Source organism: Eretmochelys imbricata, chromosome 14, assembly GCF_965152235.1.
Source record: "Eretmochelys imbricata isolate rEreImb1 chromosome 14, rEreImb1.hap1, whole genome shotgun sequence".
NCBI lineage: Eukaryota > Metazoa > Chordata > Testudines > Cheloniidae > Eretmochelys > Eretmochelys imbricata.
This window is the reverse complement of record NC_135585.1, coordinates 3,522,403-3,541,102: the sequence shown is the minus strand read 5'-3', so window position 1 is coordinate 3,541,102 and position 18,700 is coordinate 3,522,403. Positions and strand designations below refer to the sequence as shown.

The following is an 18,700-nucleotide window of genomic DNA, read 5'->3' as shown; positions in this document are numbered from 1 at the left end:
GGACACGCCCCCCGACCCTGCTCCCCAGCTGGAACACCGGCTGGGTGGAGCGGGAGCAGAACCAGGACTGTGGGGATGGATCTGGATATTAAGTGAGTGGGCTGCGGGCCACCCGTGGCTATGCATATCTGTCACATATCCGTTGCTCATCAATAGGGCAACGTGTTCCAATTCACGTTGGTCCCGATCCGCATATCTGTCCTTTGCAACTTACAGTACAGCAAACGACTGATATGTGGCTTGGGACTGATGTGAATCAGAACATGTTGCCCTATTGATGTGCGATGGATATACGAAACAACGGATAAAGGGGAGACGTATACCAGGGACTTCCTGTATTCATAAATGATCTGGAAAAAGGGGTAAACAGTGAGATAACAAAGTTTGCAGATGATACAAAATTACTCAAGGTACTTAGATCCAAAGCTGACTGTAAAGAGTTACAAAAGGATCTCACAAAACTGGGTGACTGGGCAACAAAAGGGCAGATGAAAGTTAGTGTTAATAAATAGGGCCCTACCAAATTCATGGCTGTAAAAAATGCATCACGGCCCGTGAAATCTGGTCTCTCCGGTGAAATCTGGTCTTTTGTGGACTTTTAACCTACTATACAGGTTATTCATGGAGGGGACCAGTGTTTTTCAAACTGGAGGTCCTCACGTAAAAGAGGGTCATGGTGGGGGGTCAGAAGGTTACTGTAGGGGGATTGCAGCATTGTCACCCTTACTTCTGCTCTGCCTTCAGAGCTGTGTGGCCAGAGAGCAGCGGCCGGCTCTGAAGGCAGCGAGCGCCCTGCCAGTGGCAGAGTGGCAGCTGCTGGCTGAGGTTCCAGCTATGAGGGCAGCAGCACAATCCCCCTACAAAAAAAAACAGGAGGACTTGTGGCACCTTAGAGATGAACCCATTTATTTGAGCAGAAGCTTTCGTGGGCTAAAACCCACTTCATCAGATGCATGCAGTGGAAAATACAGCAGGAAGATATATATATATATACACAGAGAATATGAAACAATGAGTGTTATCATACACACTATAACGAGAGTGATCAGTTAAGGTGAGCTCACCTTAACTTAGCCCACGAAAGCTTATGCTCAGATAAATTTGTTAGTCTCTAAGGTGCCACAAGTCCTCCTGTTCTTTTTGCGGATACAGACTAACACGGCTGCTACTCTGAATCCCCCTACAATAACCTTGCAAAACGCCTCCCTCCCCAAAAAAACCTCCCTTTTGGGTCAGGACCCACAGTTACAACATGGTGAAATGTCAGATTTAAATATCCGAAATCATGAAATTTACTATTTTAAAAATCCTATGACTAAAATGGACCATGAATTTGGTAGGGCCCTATTGATAAATGCAAAGTAATGCACATTGGAAAACATAATCTCAACTACACAGACAAAATGATGGGGGTCTAAATTAGCTGTTACCACTCAAGGAAGAGATCTTGGAGACATTGTGCATAATTATCTGAAAACATCTGCTCAATGTGCAGCGGCCGTCAAAAACGCAAACAGAATGTTGGGAATCATCAAGAAAGGCATAGAAAATATCATTATTCCACTATATATCCATGGTACGCCCACACCTTGAATACTGCCTGCAGTTCTGGTCGCCTCATCTCAAAAATGATATATTGGAAAGGGTACAGAGAAGGGCAACAAAAGTGATTAGGAGGACAGAATAGCTTCCATACGAGGAGAGATTAAAAAGACTTAGTAAAAAGCTTAACTAAGGGGGAATAGGATAGAGATCTATAAAATCATGACTGATGTGGAGAAAGTGAGCATAGAAGTGTTATTTACCCCCTTTACATAACACACGAACCAGGGGCCACCCAATGAAATTAATAGGCAGCAGGTTTAAAACAAACATAAGGAAGTGCTTCACACAACCCTCAGTCAACCTGTGGAACTCATTGCCAGGGGATGGTGTGAAAGCCAGAAGCATACCTGGGTTAAAAAACTAGTTAGACATGTTCATGGAGGACAGGTCCCTCAGTGGCTATTATCCAGGATGGTCAGGGACGCAACCCCATGCTTTGGGTGTCCCTACACCTCTGACTGCCAGAAGCTGGGAATGGGCAACAGGGGATGGATCACCCGAAATTGCCCTGTTCTGTTCATTCCCTCTGGGGCATCTGGCATTGGCCACTGTCAGAGACAAGATACTGGACTAGATGGACCATTGGTCTGACCCCAGTATGGCCGTTCTTATGTTCACATTTAACCTGACTTTCAAAATATCCTCCCTGGGTTTTATGATCCCCCTCAAGACCCTGAAATGATGCATCCATTTCTGGGTGCATGAGGAGTGTGGATAGTGGGTCTATTTGGAGGCAGTGTGTTCTAGTGTGCAGAACAATGGAGTGAGACTTAAGACCTGGGTTCTCTTTCCACGGACATAAGGTAAGTCACATGTCCCCTCTCGCCGCACCTCAGTTTCCCCTTTGTCTGTCTTGTCTATTTAGACTGTAAGCTGTTTGGGGCAAGGGCACTCTCTTGCTAGGAGTCCATGCAGCACCCAGAACAAGGGGGCCTCTGTCTTGGTAGAATGAGAGTTGCCCACTAGTGTCTGGTTTGCAAAGAGGCTAAAAGCCCTGCTATTGGTATATCCCACAGCAACGTCCTGGTGTCTCAAGTTCTCGGAGCCTGTGTTTTGGGGCAGCAGGCTCTAACGCTCCCCAGGCTGCTAGAACCCCTTAGGAGTGTTTATAAAGCTCCCCCAAGCTCTGGTTTTTCCCAACCATGCTACAGCTACGAGCAGGTGCTGTGAAACAGGGCTTTACGCTTACAGGGACAGACCACGCTCAAGCCCAAGCTGCAACAGCCAGTGACCCTGTGGTGCTAATGCAATTTTTTTTTTAATTTAAAGGGACTGTCCTATAAATAACACGTCCTGGACTTTGGGCAGGTTCTAATGATTTATGGCCTTTAATTTCCCCCAATACTTATTCCTGTTCCCACTTCCCCTTTGGCATGGCAGGTGTTTATCTTCCTTTTTTTTTTTTTTTTAATTTGAAACATCCATCTGGTGATTCCGGTGATTGCAGAGTTTGCAATACTGAATGCATTAAAGCCCTGACAGCTCTATTGATTTCCTTTCTCCTGCTGCATAACATAAGATATGTACAAGCAGATAGGCTGGCCCCCTGCCCCTTAGTCGAAAGGGTCTGTCCCTTTCTGTAGATCTAATGTTCCTTCTCCCATGCACATTTTGATAGATAGGAAAAAATTTTGTCCCTTAAGGTGAAGATGAATTCTCCTTCACTCCAGTATAATTTTGCTAGATCTGTAGAAATGTCCATTTAATTTATCTTCTGTCCCAGCAGTAGATATTTTACTGGGATTTGTAGGGAAGAGCCCAGAGGGGGAAAGCCCAGATGCTCTGGTGATGGGTATGGTAGAAAAACCGATGTGGAAATAAAAGTTCTGATCGAGATCCAAACTTCTGTAAAGCTGATAGGTTGGACTGATTGATTGCTGGCAGGAGTTGGCTCCAGAGCTTCACCCAGACTGTAGAGAAGGCCTGGAGCAAAGCTCACGCCTAGATGCTGATCAGGGTCCAAAGTTCCTTAAAGCGGTTCCTGGCTGGTGTCTTGGTTCCGGTCTGTCTCTGTTGTACCATGGTCCAGTTTCCTGGCCCAAGGGGCTGATCCTGCTCCCGTGCAGCTCACAGGGAGTTTTGGTACTGTCTTGAGGGGGAGCTTGTGCTCTAGGGCTGGGGGAAACTATGCCACCAGTGTCCTAAGTCACCTGACCCTTCTGCCCAGACTTCCAGCATGACCCCACACACACACACAGAGGTGTGTGTGTTTCATGATAAATACAAGCCTGTCTCTCTCCTTCCTAGGGCTGGCTGGGAGCGGAGAGGAGAAATCATGCCAGCAAAGCCTGAGCTTTCAGCCTTCTCCCCTCACTTGTTCCAGGCTGGTTCAGTTGTCTGACAGACGAGCTGCGGTTTCAGAGCCCCATGTGTTTCTATTCCCGGCACTGACCTGCTCTGTGGGCCTCAGTTTCCTCACCTGAAATCTGCGGGGAGATGAGACTTGCCTTTTTTTGTAAAGTGCTTTAAGATCAAAGGATGGAAACTGATGCAAAATTGAAGTATTAGCAAAGTCACCCCCCCTTCCCATAGTGATCAGGGGGAGGGGAGATTGGGGGTTTGGAGGAAGCAGGTTACTGGGTCTCTCCAGGTGCATTAGAAGAAATACAGGTACAGCCGGAAGGGAAAGGAACAGTGGGTGAAGCCTCTGGACATATATTTTGGATAGATACCCCTCCAAACCCCCTGAAGTTCCTACTTATTCATGACTCATTTGCTGGTGGCGGCTGAATCTGCCCATCCTGGGAGGGCTGGTCTCAGTAATGCATCCCATAGAGGAGTGCAGAAGCAGCTTTTCAACAACGCAGCCCCACAGACATCGGGACACTGTCAGTGAAGTATCTGTTCCTTCCCCTTGTTCCTCACCATTCCCCTCACAGCCAGCTGGACATGCGTCCGCCCAGGACCTGGGCTCCTAGCATTTCTAAATCCCAGCGAGCGGAATCAGGGCAAAGGTGCTTAGAGAGAAACTCACACCCAGGAGAAATTCCTGATGCAATCCCCTTGTTGGAGGATGTCACTTTCACAGCCAGGCACCTGCTGTGTCAAGCAGCCCCCTGGCCCTGTTGTGTCAAGCAGCCCCCTGGCCCTGTTGGCTTGTTACCGCCCCATTCCCCTAAACTCCCAGCAAAGCACTAAACCCAACATTTGCTTAGCCCTTAGCAAATGATCCAGTTTCTCTCCAAGGCCTGGTATGCCCCAGTCCACGGCTGCTCTTTGGATGGCAGCAGCACGACCGATGGATTGAGGATGCCATGTAGAAGGAACCCGATTACTGTTCGGGACAAAGCAAGCCACACTGAGCCGTGGCTGTTGGGGAGGGCTAACCTTTCCCAGGGTCATCACCCAATGCAATACCTGGGACCAGGCTGCTTTGCTCTTTACATTGACTTTGTGCAAGGGTGCTAAAGCGTTGCTAAAGCTCCCTCCCGTGGATGAACTGTTCCATTACATTCCTAGCTCTGACATGCAGCTCTTTGAAGGGGGCCCTGAACAGGACAGCTTGGGGGACACAGTGTGGGGAGGGAACTAGGCTTGTGCCCATCCTAACGGATAAAGGAGGCCTGAAATATTTTTCTGTTTTGAAAACTCTGGTGGTTCTCTGCCTTAGAAGCCAAAAGGAGACAATGGCACCACCATCGTAAAAATTGCAGATCTAATTTGCCACCAGCTCGGTCCTATAATCTGTATTGCAGCAGCACCCAGGCGTGGCAATCATGGACCAGGCCCCCATTGCGCTAGGCACTGTACAAACCCAGATGGGCTCCACTTCTGTGTTCTAAACTTTTCCCTGCCCCTTTGCTCTATTCAAATTGTAAGCTCTTTGGAGCAGGGATTGTCTCTGATTCTGTCTGTCCAGTGCCTAGCACAATGGCACCCCATTCTTAGGTGGCCCCCAGGCACTGCCATAATTAACCTGATAAATAATGATAGCCCTAACCACACCCTGCTTTCTTCTTCTCTAGCAGCTTCCCTCTGATGCCTTCAGATTAGTGAACTGAGCCTCACAGCCACCATATAAAGTAGTGTCATTACCCCCATTTTACAGATGGGGAAACTGAGGCACAACACAGGGGGATTTGACGTGTCCAAAATCACACAGCAAAATTGGAGTTAAACTGAAAACAGAACCCAGTCTCATTTTGTGGTTGCCTTAACCACAAAAAAAGCATACTCTCTCCTCTTGTATCATAGAAACATAGGGCTGGAAGGGACTTCGAGAAGTCATCAAGTCCAGTCCTCGGAGCTGCAGCAGGACCAAGAACATCTAGATCATCCCTGACAGGTGTTTGTCCAACTTGTTTTTAAATGCTTCCAATGATGGGGACTCCAACAGCTCCCTTGGGAAGCCTATTCCAGAGCCTAACTACCCTTAGAGTTAGAAAGTTTTTCTTAACATCTAACATAAATCTGCCTTGTTGCAGATTAAGTCCACTGCTTCTTCTCCTACCGTCAGTGGACATGGAAAACAACTGATCCCCATGCTCTTTATAACAGCTGGTAACATGCTGGAAGAACCAGATCATAGCACTAAGCAAAGAGAGGTTGTAACAGTCAGCCAAGAAACTGCAATGGATGGCATTCAACTCTACATTAACAAAAACGTGGTCGTGTCTACAATGACCCCCAGCTGGGAGTAATGCAATATTAGTAGATCCGGACTAACCAGCAAAGGAAATATTATAAGGCACACACACCCCCCAACCGTGAGTTGTGAATTAATTGTTTATCATTAATTAAAATCTTAATACAATTAGTATAATTGTAATAAAAATCGACAGCACTATTCTTAGCTATTCATATCAATGAAGACAATAGCAAACACGACACCAATACCCCCCTCACAACCACACACTGTAACCCCTGTCTAAACCTAGGGTCCCAAATAAACCAGCACGTCTCCGGCTAGCTAGCCCTCCTCACTTGTGTTGCTGTGAGCGCCCCCCGGCGCCTTTTGCCTGCTCTCGGCACCAGTAGCCGCCTGGGTCTGGTTTAAGTGCCCGGATGCGGAAGTACTTGTTCCTTTTCACCACCGCGTCTGTGGCTGTCTGAGTGAGTGTCCGGGGGGTGCGCAGCTGGATCCGCCGGCATCCTCGGCGGGGCTGGGTGGGGGGGTCCCGAGGAGGGGATGAGGGACACGGGGGAGCGGGTGTGGGGCCAGGCGGGCGGGCCGGTTGGCGGGGTGGGGGCGAGGAGGGGCGAGCTTGGGGCTTCTCACCCCCAGCCCCGCGCTGACGCCATCTTGGATTTTCTCTCCCGCAGGTCCCCGCTGCCCGGCCGGTCGCCATGGTGAGCCAGCACGTGGGGGTGATGGGCGCCTGGGTCTCGGGCGGGACGGGACGGCGGGCCGGGCCCTGGGGGGCCCCTGCGGCGTGGCGAGGGCGGGCCGGCCCTGCGGGGAGTCTCTCCCCATTTGCTCTGGGGACCTGGGCTCACGCCCCGCTCCCCCAGTGCCCCGGAGGGTGGGCACGGGTGAGAGGAGCTGGCGGAGCATTTCCCTGGTGCGAGCCCACTGTCGGGCAGCTGAGCGGCCTAGGGCTGGCTGGGTCGGGGACACATGCCTCCCGCAGCTCGCCAAGCTGAGTGGTGTTCCAGATAGGGAGTCTTCATAATAATAATTTAAATTTTTTTTTATGTACGTATTTCCAGCCTCGCAAAATCGAAGAGATCAAAGACTTCCTGCTTACAGCCAGGAGAAAGGATGCCAAATGTGAGTAGTACTAGTTGCCCAGGGGCTGGGTTGAAGCCCTGCATGGGGCCTACTTGGCTTCCGTCTGTCTTCTAAAAAATTATCTCCTGTTGAAGTGCTAAAGAGGGCTTTCCTCCGTAGAAGCTGAAGGGAGGGAATCTTTTTACCCTAGTGCAGACAGAGTGCTTGGGCCCCACAGCATGTCTGCTTACTTATATGTTTAGCTATGGCCACATGGTTGTTACGGAGCGATGTTGGGACTTAAATTCCTGGAGCCTATGAGTACACGTTAGACGATTGGTCAGGGGCTTGCCCACATGCTACAACTTCCTGTCCAAGGGCAACTGTATAGAGTCTTAGTTAGTTGACACAGGACTGACCATGAATGACTGCTCAGTGTAGATCCTGTTCACCATCTTTAAGGCTACTATTCTGTCCTGGATTCCCTGACTTTCCAGCACCTCTGGGACTACTTCTGGGGCACAGCTGGAGCAGGTGTCAGCCCACTGGTATGCTGGAGCAGCTGGCAGGTGTCCGGTCTCCTTGGGCTTCAGCAAGGGTCAGCCCCTACCTCCGGAACAGTGGTGGGCATGCTCTCTCTCACCCCCACCCCCAAGAATTTTTAGTAAAAGTCAGGGGCAGGTCACGGGCTTCTGTGAATTTTTGTTTATTACCCGCAACCTGTCTGTGACTTTCACTAAAAATAACTGACAAAATCTTGTCACGTCTGCTACTAATGGGTAAATCCTGTTCCTATCAGGGGACATAAACCTGACTCTGGTCTAGACCCACACACTTCCGTTTGTAACAAGCGTGGGGGCTGTTCTTCCCAACACAAATGAATGTGTTAGTGACTTATTCAATTGTTTAAGATTAATATATAGCAGTGTTAGTATGTGTATTAAGTAGAGGTGCACTTCCTGCCCTGAGGAGCTCTGTCTAAAAGTAGTGGTTTCTCATTGGATTGGTACTTAACATGGTGACCTTGATTAAATGGTGTAAGATGGGGAGCGGAGCAAATTCTGGGATTACAATAGTTTTCTCATACCTTGTGTTGAATGCTACAAAAATAATCATCCAGGAAGTGGCAATCACTAAATAAATATAGCAGCATCTGAGCTTAAATAAAGCAAGTAGAGGCTAATTGCAATGCCTGTTAAATAGAGAGCCTGACTGTGGTTATACCAATGTTAGTTTGTTTTTTCTTATAAACTGCGTTTGTGTTTGTTTTGTCATGACCCAAGTTCAGGACTACATTTCTCCTGCAAGAATTGATGCTATGGGGGCACCTCAAGTAGTGTAAGGAGTGCGGCTCCTTCCCTTCATGGGAATGTGGTGAACAGGGACACACAACCTTGCACTTGGGTTTTGGCAAATAAGTGATGTTGGAAACTATTTGCAACTATGGTATGATCATGTGTCTTGTCAGTTTCAGTCTAGCCTTTCAGCCACATATTTAATATCAAAAGCTTTTCATATTCTTTTGAAAGAGGCACCATTAAATCACTCTTTCGCCTGTAATTGTCGTACTTGCTATTGTTTCAGGTGGCACCTAAGATGACTATAATTGCAAAATGAGAAATGTCTCTTCGGTTTGCTTTTAGCATTTGACAGTACTTCGTGTGTGGTTTCCCAGTGGTTCTCAAACCTTTGTATTGGTGACCCCTTTCACACTGCAAGCCTCTGAGTGCAACCCTCCTTATAAATTAAAAACACTTTCACACAATTATAAATGCTGGATGCAAAGCAGGTTTTAGGGTTGGGGTGACTGCTCGCAAGCCCCACATAATGTCACGACCTAGTTTGAGAGCCCCATTTACACTGTTCCATTCTTTGTGTGGGTCTTGCACTGCAACAAAGAGGAAAAATACTTGAAAATGGGCTTTGTAAAACCCATTATGTGAGCAAGAGGTGAGGGCATGGTGTAGTACTTGAAACATTATTATGGCTGATAATGTCATTTTTAAAAAGCATTTCAGCCAGTTCTGGGTTCTGTAAACCTCTGATAGCTTCTGTAATGCAGAACTCTTGGGGCTTTTTCATACTCTGCTTCAAGAAGGGAGGCTAAGAAGCACAGTTTCATATGTTTGAAGGAACAGTCTAGTTAAATCGGTTCTAAAAGACAAAGATGAAAAACTGGATTTAAAGCATCTTCTGCAGCCTTGGATAACTTGAATTGTATGTAAAACATGGTGGTGGAACTTGAAATGTTGTTTATGTGCAAAAAGACCATAAGGGTAAATACAACCTTATAACACTTAAACTATCTCACTCTGTTGGAATTTGTGGCACTATAAATTTCAGTTCATTAAGTTCTCTGTGTGTGTGTTGGAGGACAATAGCCTGAAATATACAGCTGTTTGCTTTGTGAAATCCTCATGTGGTCTATCCTCTTTACTGACTGGAGTGAGTTAAATCCAGTGAAAACACTTCAGCTGCAGCTGACACTAACAAACTGATGAGGTTTTTGAGCTGGATTTTCACTGTGCCCCTTTGTGATGGCAGTAGGGTGGCCAGGGTTAGATAGTCTTGAATTCTGCTCTGCACTTAAACATTTGAGGCAGAATAACTGGTGTGCAAGGCCTTGTAGTGGGAGGGCTACTTTTTCACTGGGTTCCTGAGACTTTCCTTGGCTGGCTGGAGTGGCTTGCAAAAGTTATTGTGTGCGCAAGGCACTAACGATGTGCTAACTCCAGCTTCTTTCTACTGCAGCTGTCAAGATCAAGAAGAACAAAGACAATGTGAAATTTAAGGTGCGCTGCAGCCGGTATCTCTACACTCTGGTCATCACAGACAAGGAGAAGGCTGAGAAATTGAAGCAGTCCCTGCCACCAGGTAACTGACTGTGGGGGAGGGTGTCCTGTATTTTATATAGCACTCAAAGTACTTATAACCAGCCTCTTGTGTTATCTAAAAAGAAAAGGAGTACTTGTGGCACCTTAGAGACTAACCAATTTATTTGAGCATGAGCTTTCGTGAGCTACAGCTCACTTCATCAGATGCATCTGATGAAGTGAGCTGTAGCTCACGAAAGCTCATGCTCAAATAAATTGGTTAGTCTCTAAGGTGCCACAAGTACTCCTTTTCTTTTTGCGAATACAGACTAACACGGCTGTTACTCTGAAACTTGTGTTATCTAGAGTTACCAGTGAACTGGCGCCCCTCTTTCATTGTGACGTGAAGTGGAACAGGAAAGTGAAGGCTTTGGGACCCCCTTTGTTCTACTTTTGAGAGCCTCACACTGCTAGGCTGAGCAGGGGATGTGTGAAATGGCTCTTCCTGCGCATACAAGAGCTGCCAAAGAATACACACATGTTTGATGAAGGGTAGCGCTGCATTATGGAGCACAGACGCTCGTTCTGGCTCACCGTTCATTCCCTCAGCTTGATCGGATCTGTAAGCTGGGGGCATTCACAGTATTCTACAGTACATGAAATAGGGGAGCAGCAGACACACTGATTTGGTCAACTTACTGTACCCTCTACCCAAGAGGTGGGCAAACTATGGCCCACGGGCCACATCCGGTGCATGGGACTCTCCTGCCCGGCCCCTGAGCTCCTGGCCTGGGAGGCTAGTCCCCGGTCCCTCCCCTGCTGTTCCCCCTCCCCCGCAGCCTCGCTCTGCCACCGGAGCAACACTCTGGGTGGCCAGGCAGCGCAGTTGCAGAGCCGCAGCCTGACCAAGTGCTCTGGGCGGCTGGTGCTCCAGGCAGGGGGCAGGAGAGGTTGGATAGAGAGCAGGGGAGTTCAGGGGGTATGGATAGGGGTCGGGGTGGTCAGAGGGCGGGGAACAGGGGGGTTGGATGGGGCAAGGGTCTGGGGGGGGGCAGTCAGGAATAGGGGGGGGGGGTTGGATGGGGTGACGGGGCAGTCAGGGGTGGGGGGTCCGCGGGTGGTCAGGAAGCAGGGGGTGGTGATGGGACAGGAATCCCGGGGGGTGGGGGGTGGTCAGGGACAGGGAACAGGGGTTGGATGGGGCCAGCAGGGGGGTCAGAAAGGAGGCGGGGGTTGGGCCACACCTGGCTGTTTTGGGAGACTCAGCCTCCCCTAACCGGCCCTCCATACAATTTTGGAAACCCGATGTGGCCCTCAGGCGAAGAAGTCTGCCTGCCTCTGCTCTACACCTACGCACATCCCATGCATCGTTTGAGAGCTTATTATGTCTCCTTTAAGATGAGAGCATGTGGAGCTGTCAAGTGCTGCCGTTACCATAGAAACGGATGAATGATGACACCATCAATATGTTTAAATGACAACTTTGGGGTCAAAGAAACTCAAATTTATGTCTTGAAATAATAGTCATTAAACTAACAGAAACCAATGCAAATACTTCAAAGTGTTACAACAACAATCTAAAGGGTAAAATTTGATACAGGTAATATTGAAATGTAATAGCACTGGTGACATTTCTAGTCAACATCATCTCGTTCATCATCGTGATCTCTGTCGAGTGTGTAGGTTACAACAGTGTGTGCAGGGAAAATTGTCCTGACTGCAACAGAGTTGATTGTCTGGCAACTGTTATTGGTTTAGGCACAAATAAGATCTTGCTGAAGATCAGGTGTCATTGGGGCCTTGAAGCATACAGGAAATAGTTCATCCACACTTTTTCCATCCATGTTGCAGTGGTGATCCAATATCTGTGCACAGGCATCCAAATCTTTGTTTGCCAAGAGCGTGTCCTGACGTGCTCTTCAAAACTACTGACATGGTGGGAGTTTGGCCAGTGACACTTGCCTTTTTGATGGCTAGTTTGAGGTACAATCAACTGAGGTCTTTGTGGGTCTCTTTTTCTTTCTTGCTCTGGTCATGCACTGCTACCAACTTCTTTGCTGCAGAAATTGCACCTTGTCCATCTCTTTCCCAGTTTGGCAAGGTCTCTGAAGCAGTAAGCTCCATCTGCTTTGACAATGTTAAACAGATTTTTTTTTTTTCCCCTAATACAAAATATGGATGACTCAGGGTCACATCCTGTTAATGTGTGTACTGCAGAAGTCAGGAGTGAGTGTGTGGAAAAGTTGCATGCACAGGGATGAGGTAATGCTAGTCAGTTGTGCTGGTAACAGTGACTGTTTCACTCCACATGTTATCCGTGTGTTCCATTTTTGGAAATTAGCGAACAGCAAGGACCAAAATATCTGAATCAGGGGACCTAATTACTACGGCTCCTTTGACACCGAGACACACACGTCATATTGGCATGTACATAATGCAGAAGCTTCCTTGTGAATACTGTACAAGCCTTAGGCTTCTTTAGCCCTCTTCGGGTGATGGGCTTCACTGCTTCACTATTGGAAAAGCTTCCAGCAAAAGGGAGCGGGTGTGCTCCTGCGCGCTCAGCTGCATATTCACAGAGGAATTTTACCAAGTGCCTGCTTGTTGCCTGCCATGTTTCTAAACTTTTTCCATGGAGGTGCAGGGTGTCCACCCATCCTCTGGTAACTCTTGCATCCAACCTTATGTCCTGTCTGGCACTGTTTTTCTGCAGTTTTCACAGAGTTACTGTTGTCATATCTGTCAAAAACTTTGATTATAGAATTAATTTTGTCACATCCTTTTAGCGCCTGCCTCAGGTACTGAGCAGCCAATTCACTGAATGTCTGTAATTTTCTGTAGCCATGAGTTGTGTGACAGCCACAGCATCTCTGATGTACACTGTGGTTTCTTTGTTGCATGCTCTTAACTCATGGATTCTTTCAGCTTGATGCCCTAATTCAGCTTTGTCAGTTCTCATTGTTCCATCAGTGTGGAAGAGGACATAGGCACAGGTCCTACTGGGCAACTAAGAACAGTTGCCATTGAAACATCATCCCTGCATTTTCTAAGGACAGGGCTCTGTGGAAAGCAATTTGTGGACTGACAGCTGTAATGACTGTCCCTCCCTTTCTAGACTAAATGTCTGATTTCTTGGCTGGACTAAAGAAGGTACGGATCCCATCAGAAATCAAGTGCACCTCTCTCAAATCTCTCCTTTTGTTCTTCACCTACGTCTTTTGTTTTCAGTAGACTCTTGTCTGATGCAACATCCGATGTACAGGTAGATATTATGTTAAGCATGTCTGGATGTGATTCAGGGTCAAATGAATTTGTCATTGTTACTGACAGTGGTTAGTAAGAGCTGTAACATGATCTTTATCCTTCTTCAGTGCAGGGGCAAGGACTTGTTTGTGGACTTCATTACTAGTTCTTAGGCCGTTTCTTTCTCTCATAGCTTTTGCATATTCATAATTTGAATGTTACCTCTAACACTAATGCTAACCTGTGCATAAGTGTCACTGAATTAAAAAGCTAGTTCCTAGACCAGTGATTCTCAACCTATTTATCACTGTGGGCTGCATATGCAGCTGACAGCGTGTTACCTGGGCCTCAGGTTGAGAACCACAGTGTCGCTTCTCTCTCTCTCTTCCCCCCCATCCCCAGCACTTCCTGCCCAGGGACCCCCTCCACAGAGTGGGGCCAGGAGCAGAGCCCTGGGTGGAGAGCCAGGCAGCAGGGGCCCCAGACCCTACCGGGTGGCAGGGCAGCTGTGCAGCAGCCCAGACCCAGGCCGCGTGGGGCTCGCCAGCCTTTAGCATGCATCTGGGTTGCAACTGTATGCTAATTGGGTTGAGAACTACTGTTCTCGACTATTTCAAAGGCTAGGACTACATGCATAGACATTCCAGACTAGACGCTACGTTGTATGTGCAAAAGCTTACAAATGGAGCAGCATGACATTAGGAATTCATGTACATTGTATCTATCCACTCTGCCAGACAAACTATGGACATATGCAGTCAGCTGCTACTGCTGCACAACCTTCAATGTAAGGCTGATCTGGTCAGCAAATTCTAAGTGAAAATATCCGACTATTACAGTCACTTGTGGGGTACTTGGACAATTGAGAGTCTGCGATATGAAACCAATTCATGGTAATACATGGCAAAATGTTGATAGTTGCCATTTTTTGTCACGTGCCAAACAGCATTATTTGTAGGGGGAAAATTGCCCTTGCAAAACCAATGACCATCTTTATCTGGGAAACACCACATTACGGTGTGTAACTTAAACAGTAAAACCTATAGTCACTGCAGTGTTTCTGGAACAGCAAAGGAGGATCAACAAAAATTTTAGAGGACTAGAACACGAGTTATGAGGAGAGGCTGAGGGAACTGGGGATGTTTAGTCTACGGAAGAGAAGAATGAGGGGGGATTTGATAGCTGCTTTCAACTACCTGAAAGGGGGTTCCAAAGAGGATGGCTCTAGACTGTTCTCAGTGGTAGCAGATGACAGAACGAAGAGTAATGGTCTCAAGTTGCAGTGGGAGAGATTTAGGTTGGATATTAGGAAAAACTTTTTCACTAGGAGGGTGGTGAAACACTGGAATGCGTTACCTAGGGAGGTGGTGGAATCTCCTTCCTTAGAAGTTTTTAAGGTCAGGCTTGACAAAGCCCTGGCTGGGATGATTTAATTGGGGATCGGCCCTGCTTTGAGCAGGGGGTTGGACTAAATGTCCTCCTGAGGTCCCTTCCAACCCTGATATTCTATGATACGTCCTCATTTTCGGTACCACTGTTTCACTGTGCCTACAGGGATATGGCCCCACTTGATAGCCTCACATCACACCTCATCTGCACATACATTAAAGAAGCTTCAAATGACATACTGCATGGGTGAGTGTAGGGTGGGGGCATTCAACTCCAAATATATGGCCCTTTTTTTTTTTTTTGGAGAGGTACCTTATGCCTTAAACGTCACCTCATAGGGAGAACTACTGTGGGCGGGGTTGCCCTGTCTGTCTAATTTTGGTTCACTTAGTATCACTTGAATGCTGTGCATGTCCCATTGTCTTAGGGGCTTGTTGCTTCTGGCTGTGTATCCCCTATTCCTGGTAGTTCGCTTTGTGCTTTGCCGGAGTCCAGTGTCGGAGAAGTGTCCAGCCCTGCAGTCACTGGTTTCATGTGTTAACGTAATGAAAGTGACGCTTTTTAAAGAGAGCAGGAAGAGAGCTGCTAAAATATGGGAGACGCTTATGAGGCTGACCACAAGGGTCACCGCAGAAAGTAATGGTCTTCAATTAAAAGGGTGAATGAGACTATGCATATGGGGTAACATGGACCAACAAGCAGAGAGGTGGTTGAGGCACCAGCAGTAGAGATCCGATAACACCCAAAGGACTCTGATTGTCTGGCAGTGCTCCTCCGGGAGCCCCTGGTGTCACATGCACTCGTGGGCAGAGTGTGAACTGCAAGTCCTGCCCTGAAGGGAATGATGAAGGGACTGTAAGTGGGGAAGGAGATAATTCCCTCTTGCCATAGCCGTCTGCTACTAGGAGAGGTTCTGGTGTTACCATAAGAACGGTCATACTGGGTCAGACCAAAGGTCCATCTAGCCCAGTATCGTGTCTTCCAACAGTGGCCAATACCAGGTGCCCCAGAGGGGAATGAGCAGAATAGGGGATGGATCACTTGACGATTCCCTATCGCCCATTCCCAGCTTCTGGCAAAGAGAGGTTAAGGACACCATCCCTGCCCATCCCATGGAGTTTGAGATCAGCAAAACCATTCTTGATGTGTCAGCCCAATTCAAGTGGCTTTTTGGTGCTGAATTCCAGGTGTGGGGGCTAAGTGCCCTCCATTGGGGCAGCAGTGGGGTTTGCTGCCCCGCCTACTGTAAGAAAATCATGGACTCTCTCCCAGTATTAATTCTGAACAGAATATCTGGCCCTAGCCTTGCAGCATCTGAGCAACTGCTCTTGCTTTGAAAGCTATGGGAGTGAGGTCTCAAGTCTGGAGGCTTTAGGCAGGCAGAGAAATCCACTCCTGACCTGTCATTGGGGATCACAGTCCTTTCAGCAGCTTGTCTCCAGGATGCAGTGCACCTGTTACAGGGTTTCACAGCCAGGCAAGCAGAAATGATGAGTGTGATCGATCTCTCTTTAGCTACTCAACCTTTCTTTTTCCCTCCTTCTCTTCAGGTTTGGCTGTGAAGGAGCTGAAGTGAACCAGTCGTGCTCAGAGCTTTTCAGGTGTGAGATAATAAAAGAGGGAACTGCTCTTGCGTGTCTGGCTTTCCTTTTCTGAAGGATGACTTGACCAACCTACTGCTGCTTATGTAACTGCTCCAGGAGGAATGTCATCAAACGGGCAGGCTCTGTCCCAGCTGAGCATGGCCAGGGTCCTCGTGCTACCCCAGCCGGCAGTTTGGAGTAGCTGCAGGAGCCATGCCTGTACCACCTGTACTCCACTGAAAGAGGTGGTAGCCCAGGGCTTGCTGGCCAGAGATACGTGGGTCACGTGCTGGGTTGGCCCCTCAGTCTATTCAGATGAAGTTATCATCAGCTGCCATATGGTCTGCTTTTCATTTATCAACAGCGTCCGAATGTGCTGGGTCTCTTTAGCCCAGCGCAGCCGGCACTTCTAGAAGTGAATAGAGATGGAGGCACTAACACCAGCGTGGGAAGTTGCTGCTTGACATCACTCTCAAACCTTGCCTCTAGTACGAAGAGGGCAGCAGCTATACCGTCATGCTCCTCTAGTAGAGACGCACCTATGCCAGCTACAGAGCTGGAGCCAGTATAACTGCGTCTGCACCGGGGCTTGTCCTGGCAGAGCTGTCAGTTGGTGCGGGTTTCCCCCCGTGCTCCTGACCTGACATGTAAGAGCTGGCAAAACTGTGGGTAGGCCAGGCCTAGCTCTTTGGACTGCGGCGTGTCCACGCTCGTGCTAACGTGCAGGGAAAGCACTCGTGGCTCGCATCCCACAGGTTCACCGGCTGTAATGCCGAGATTTCCTTCCCGTGGGCTGGGGCTGCAGTTGGCCCTGTTAGTTCCGGTTCTCTTGTCTAGCGTTCAGTTAAGCAAAAAATGCCGCGTTCTCAGCCTGACCTCCAAAGGGCTTGGATGCCTTCGAACTCGCTGGGAGAGACGGGCACTAAGGCCACTCCCACCTCCCACAGGGTCTGGCTGGTGCTGCTGTAACAATCGCTACTTCAAACTGAGGAAAGAAGATGGCAAACTTGATTTTAGAGGGATAGAACCTCTTGAGTTGCCAAGCTTTCCATCCCCATGCTGAGAAGGCAGCGGTGCCGGTCGCTGGCTCTAAGCCTTGAATTCTTAAGAGACATTAAGCGTGGGGGTGTTACACCTTTGTTCTAAGAAGTTTACCCATCCAGGGCTCTGCACTGAACTTTCTGACAGTTCAGCACTGGGGTTTGTGGTTTTCTGTAGTACAGACTGAATTCAGATTAGCAAGTGTCTGTGGGTTCATATGCTGGTTTGCAATCACATAGCATCCCTGCACACGGACTGATTGCATGGCAAACTGAGAGGTTTGTTGTATTTTTAGCCTTGTAGCATAGCTTAGCAGAGAGGTGGACAAACTACGGCCCGCGGGAGCAGGGGGCAGTTGGATAGCGGGTAGGGTTCTGGGGGGGGGGGGGGGGGGGGGGCACTCGGGATAGGGAGCGGGGGGAGGTAGATAGAGGGTGGAGTCCCCCAGGGGGCAGTTAGGAGTGGGGGTCCTGGGGGGGGGTGGTTGGGACAAGGAGTGGTGGGGGGGGGTTCTGAGCTGGGTGGGGGCCAGGCTGTTTGGGGAGGCACAGCCTTCCCTACCTGGCCCTCCATACAGTTTTGCACTGCAGTGTGGCCCTCAGGCCAAAAAGTTTGCCCACTCCTGCTTAGCAGCTAGAGAACTTGGAGTTGCCAGCACCATATGACTAGCTAGTCTCTCCACAACCAGTTTGGAAGCCCCTGTTGTGCGACCTTTTAGTGCTAATGCTTTTCAGAGTGGTTTGATTTTACTAAGCTTAGTCTAGCAGAACAAAGGGGTAGATGAGTGATGGTTAAAGCAGAACCTTTAACTGGCAGTTAGATTCGGCAGCACTGATACGAGCTCTGGGCTAAGTGTCCCATGTCTCCCAGAGAAGGGCACACACATGGGTGCCTCATAGCTTCTTCCCCAGTTCTGAAGCCTCGCTAGCCAAATGTGGGTTGGCGAGAGGGGGTTGAGCTGAATAACTTAACTGCCCAGGATAAAGAGTTCTCTGCAGCAGGCAGAGTGGATCTGCCTGTTGTCAGTGTGCTGAATTTGTGGAAATTTCCGGGTGGATTAAGCTGAGATGGCTCAACCTCACACCATGTGAGATTCAGGTCAGTGCTTTAGGTTAAGTTCCTCTTCTCTTCCCCACATATGCTGCGTTTCATCAAGAAGGCTTCCAAAGCACTCTTCTTTGTGCCAGCTGTTCTGTGCTGCTGCCAGGATTCAGGATCTTCAAAGAACTGATCATTTCTGAGTAATATTGTTGGGCAACTCCTATGTAGTAGAGTAACAGCCGTGTTAGTCTGTATTCGCAAAAAGAAAAGGAGTACTTGTGGCACCGTAGAGACTAACCAATTTATTTGAGTATGAGCTTTCGTGAGCCACAGCT

General features: G+C 48.4%; 1 protein-coding gene across 1 annotated transcript; it reads left to right on the top strand.

Annotated features, from left to right (window-relative positions):
• Window positions 1–6,553: 6,553 nt before the first annotated feature.
• On the top strand, window positions 6,554–16,329 carry RPL38 (ribosomal protein L38). Its single transcript, XM_077833802.1, has 5 exons — window positions 6,554–6,657; window positions 6,868–6,894; window positions 7,255–7,315; window positions 10,007–10,129; window positions 16,251–16,329. The coding sequence occupies exons 2-5, from the start codon at window positions 6,892–6,894 to the stop codon at window positions 16,274–16,276; spliced, it is 213 nt and encodes a 70-aa protein (XP_077689928.1). The 5' UTR covers window positions 6,554–6,657; window positions 6,868–6,891; the 3' UTR covers window positions 16,277–16,329.
• The last annotated feature ends 2,371 nt before the right edge of the window (window positions 16,330–18,700 follow it).

Coding starts and splice junctions, on each gene's coding strand:
- RPL38 (XM_077833802.1), top strand. Junction 7,316..10,006: donor CAGGAGAAAGGATGCCAAAT/GTGAGTAGTACT, acceptor TTTCTACTGCAG/CTGTCAAGATCAAGAAGAAC. Junction 10,130..16,250: donor GAAGCAGTCCCTGCCACCAG/GTAACTGACTGT, acceptor CCTTCTCTTCAG/GTTTGGCTGTGAAGGAGCTG.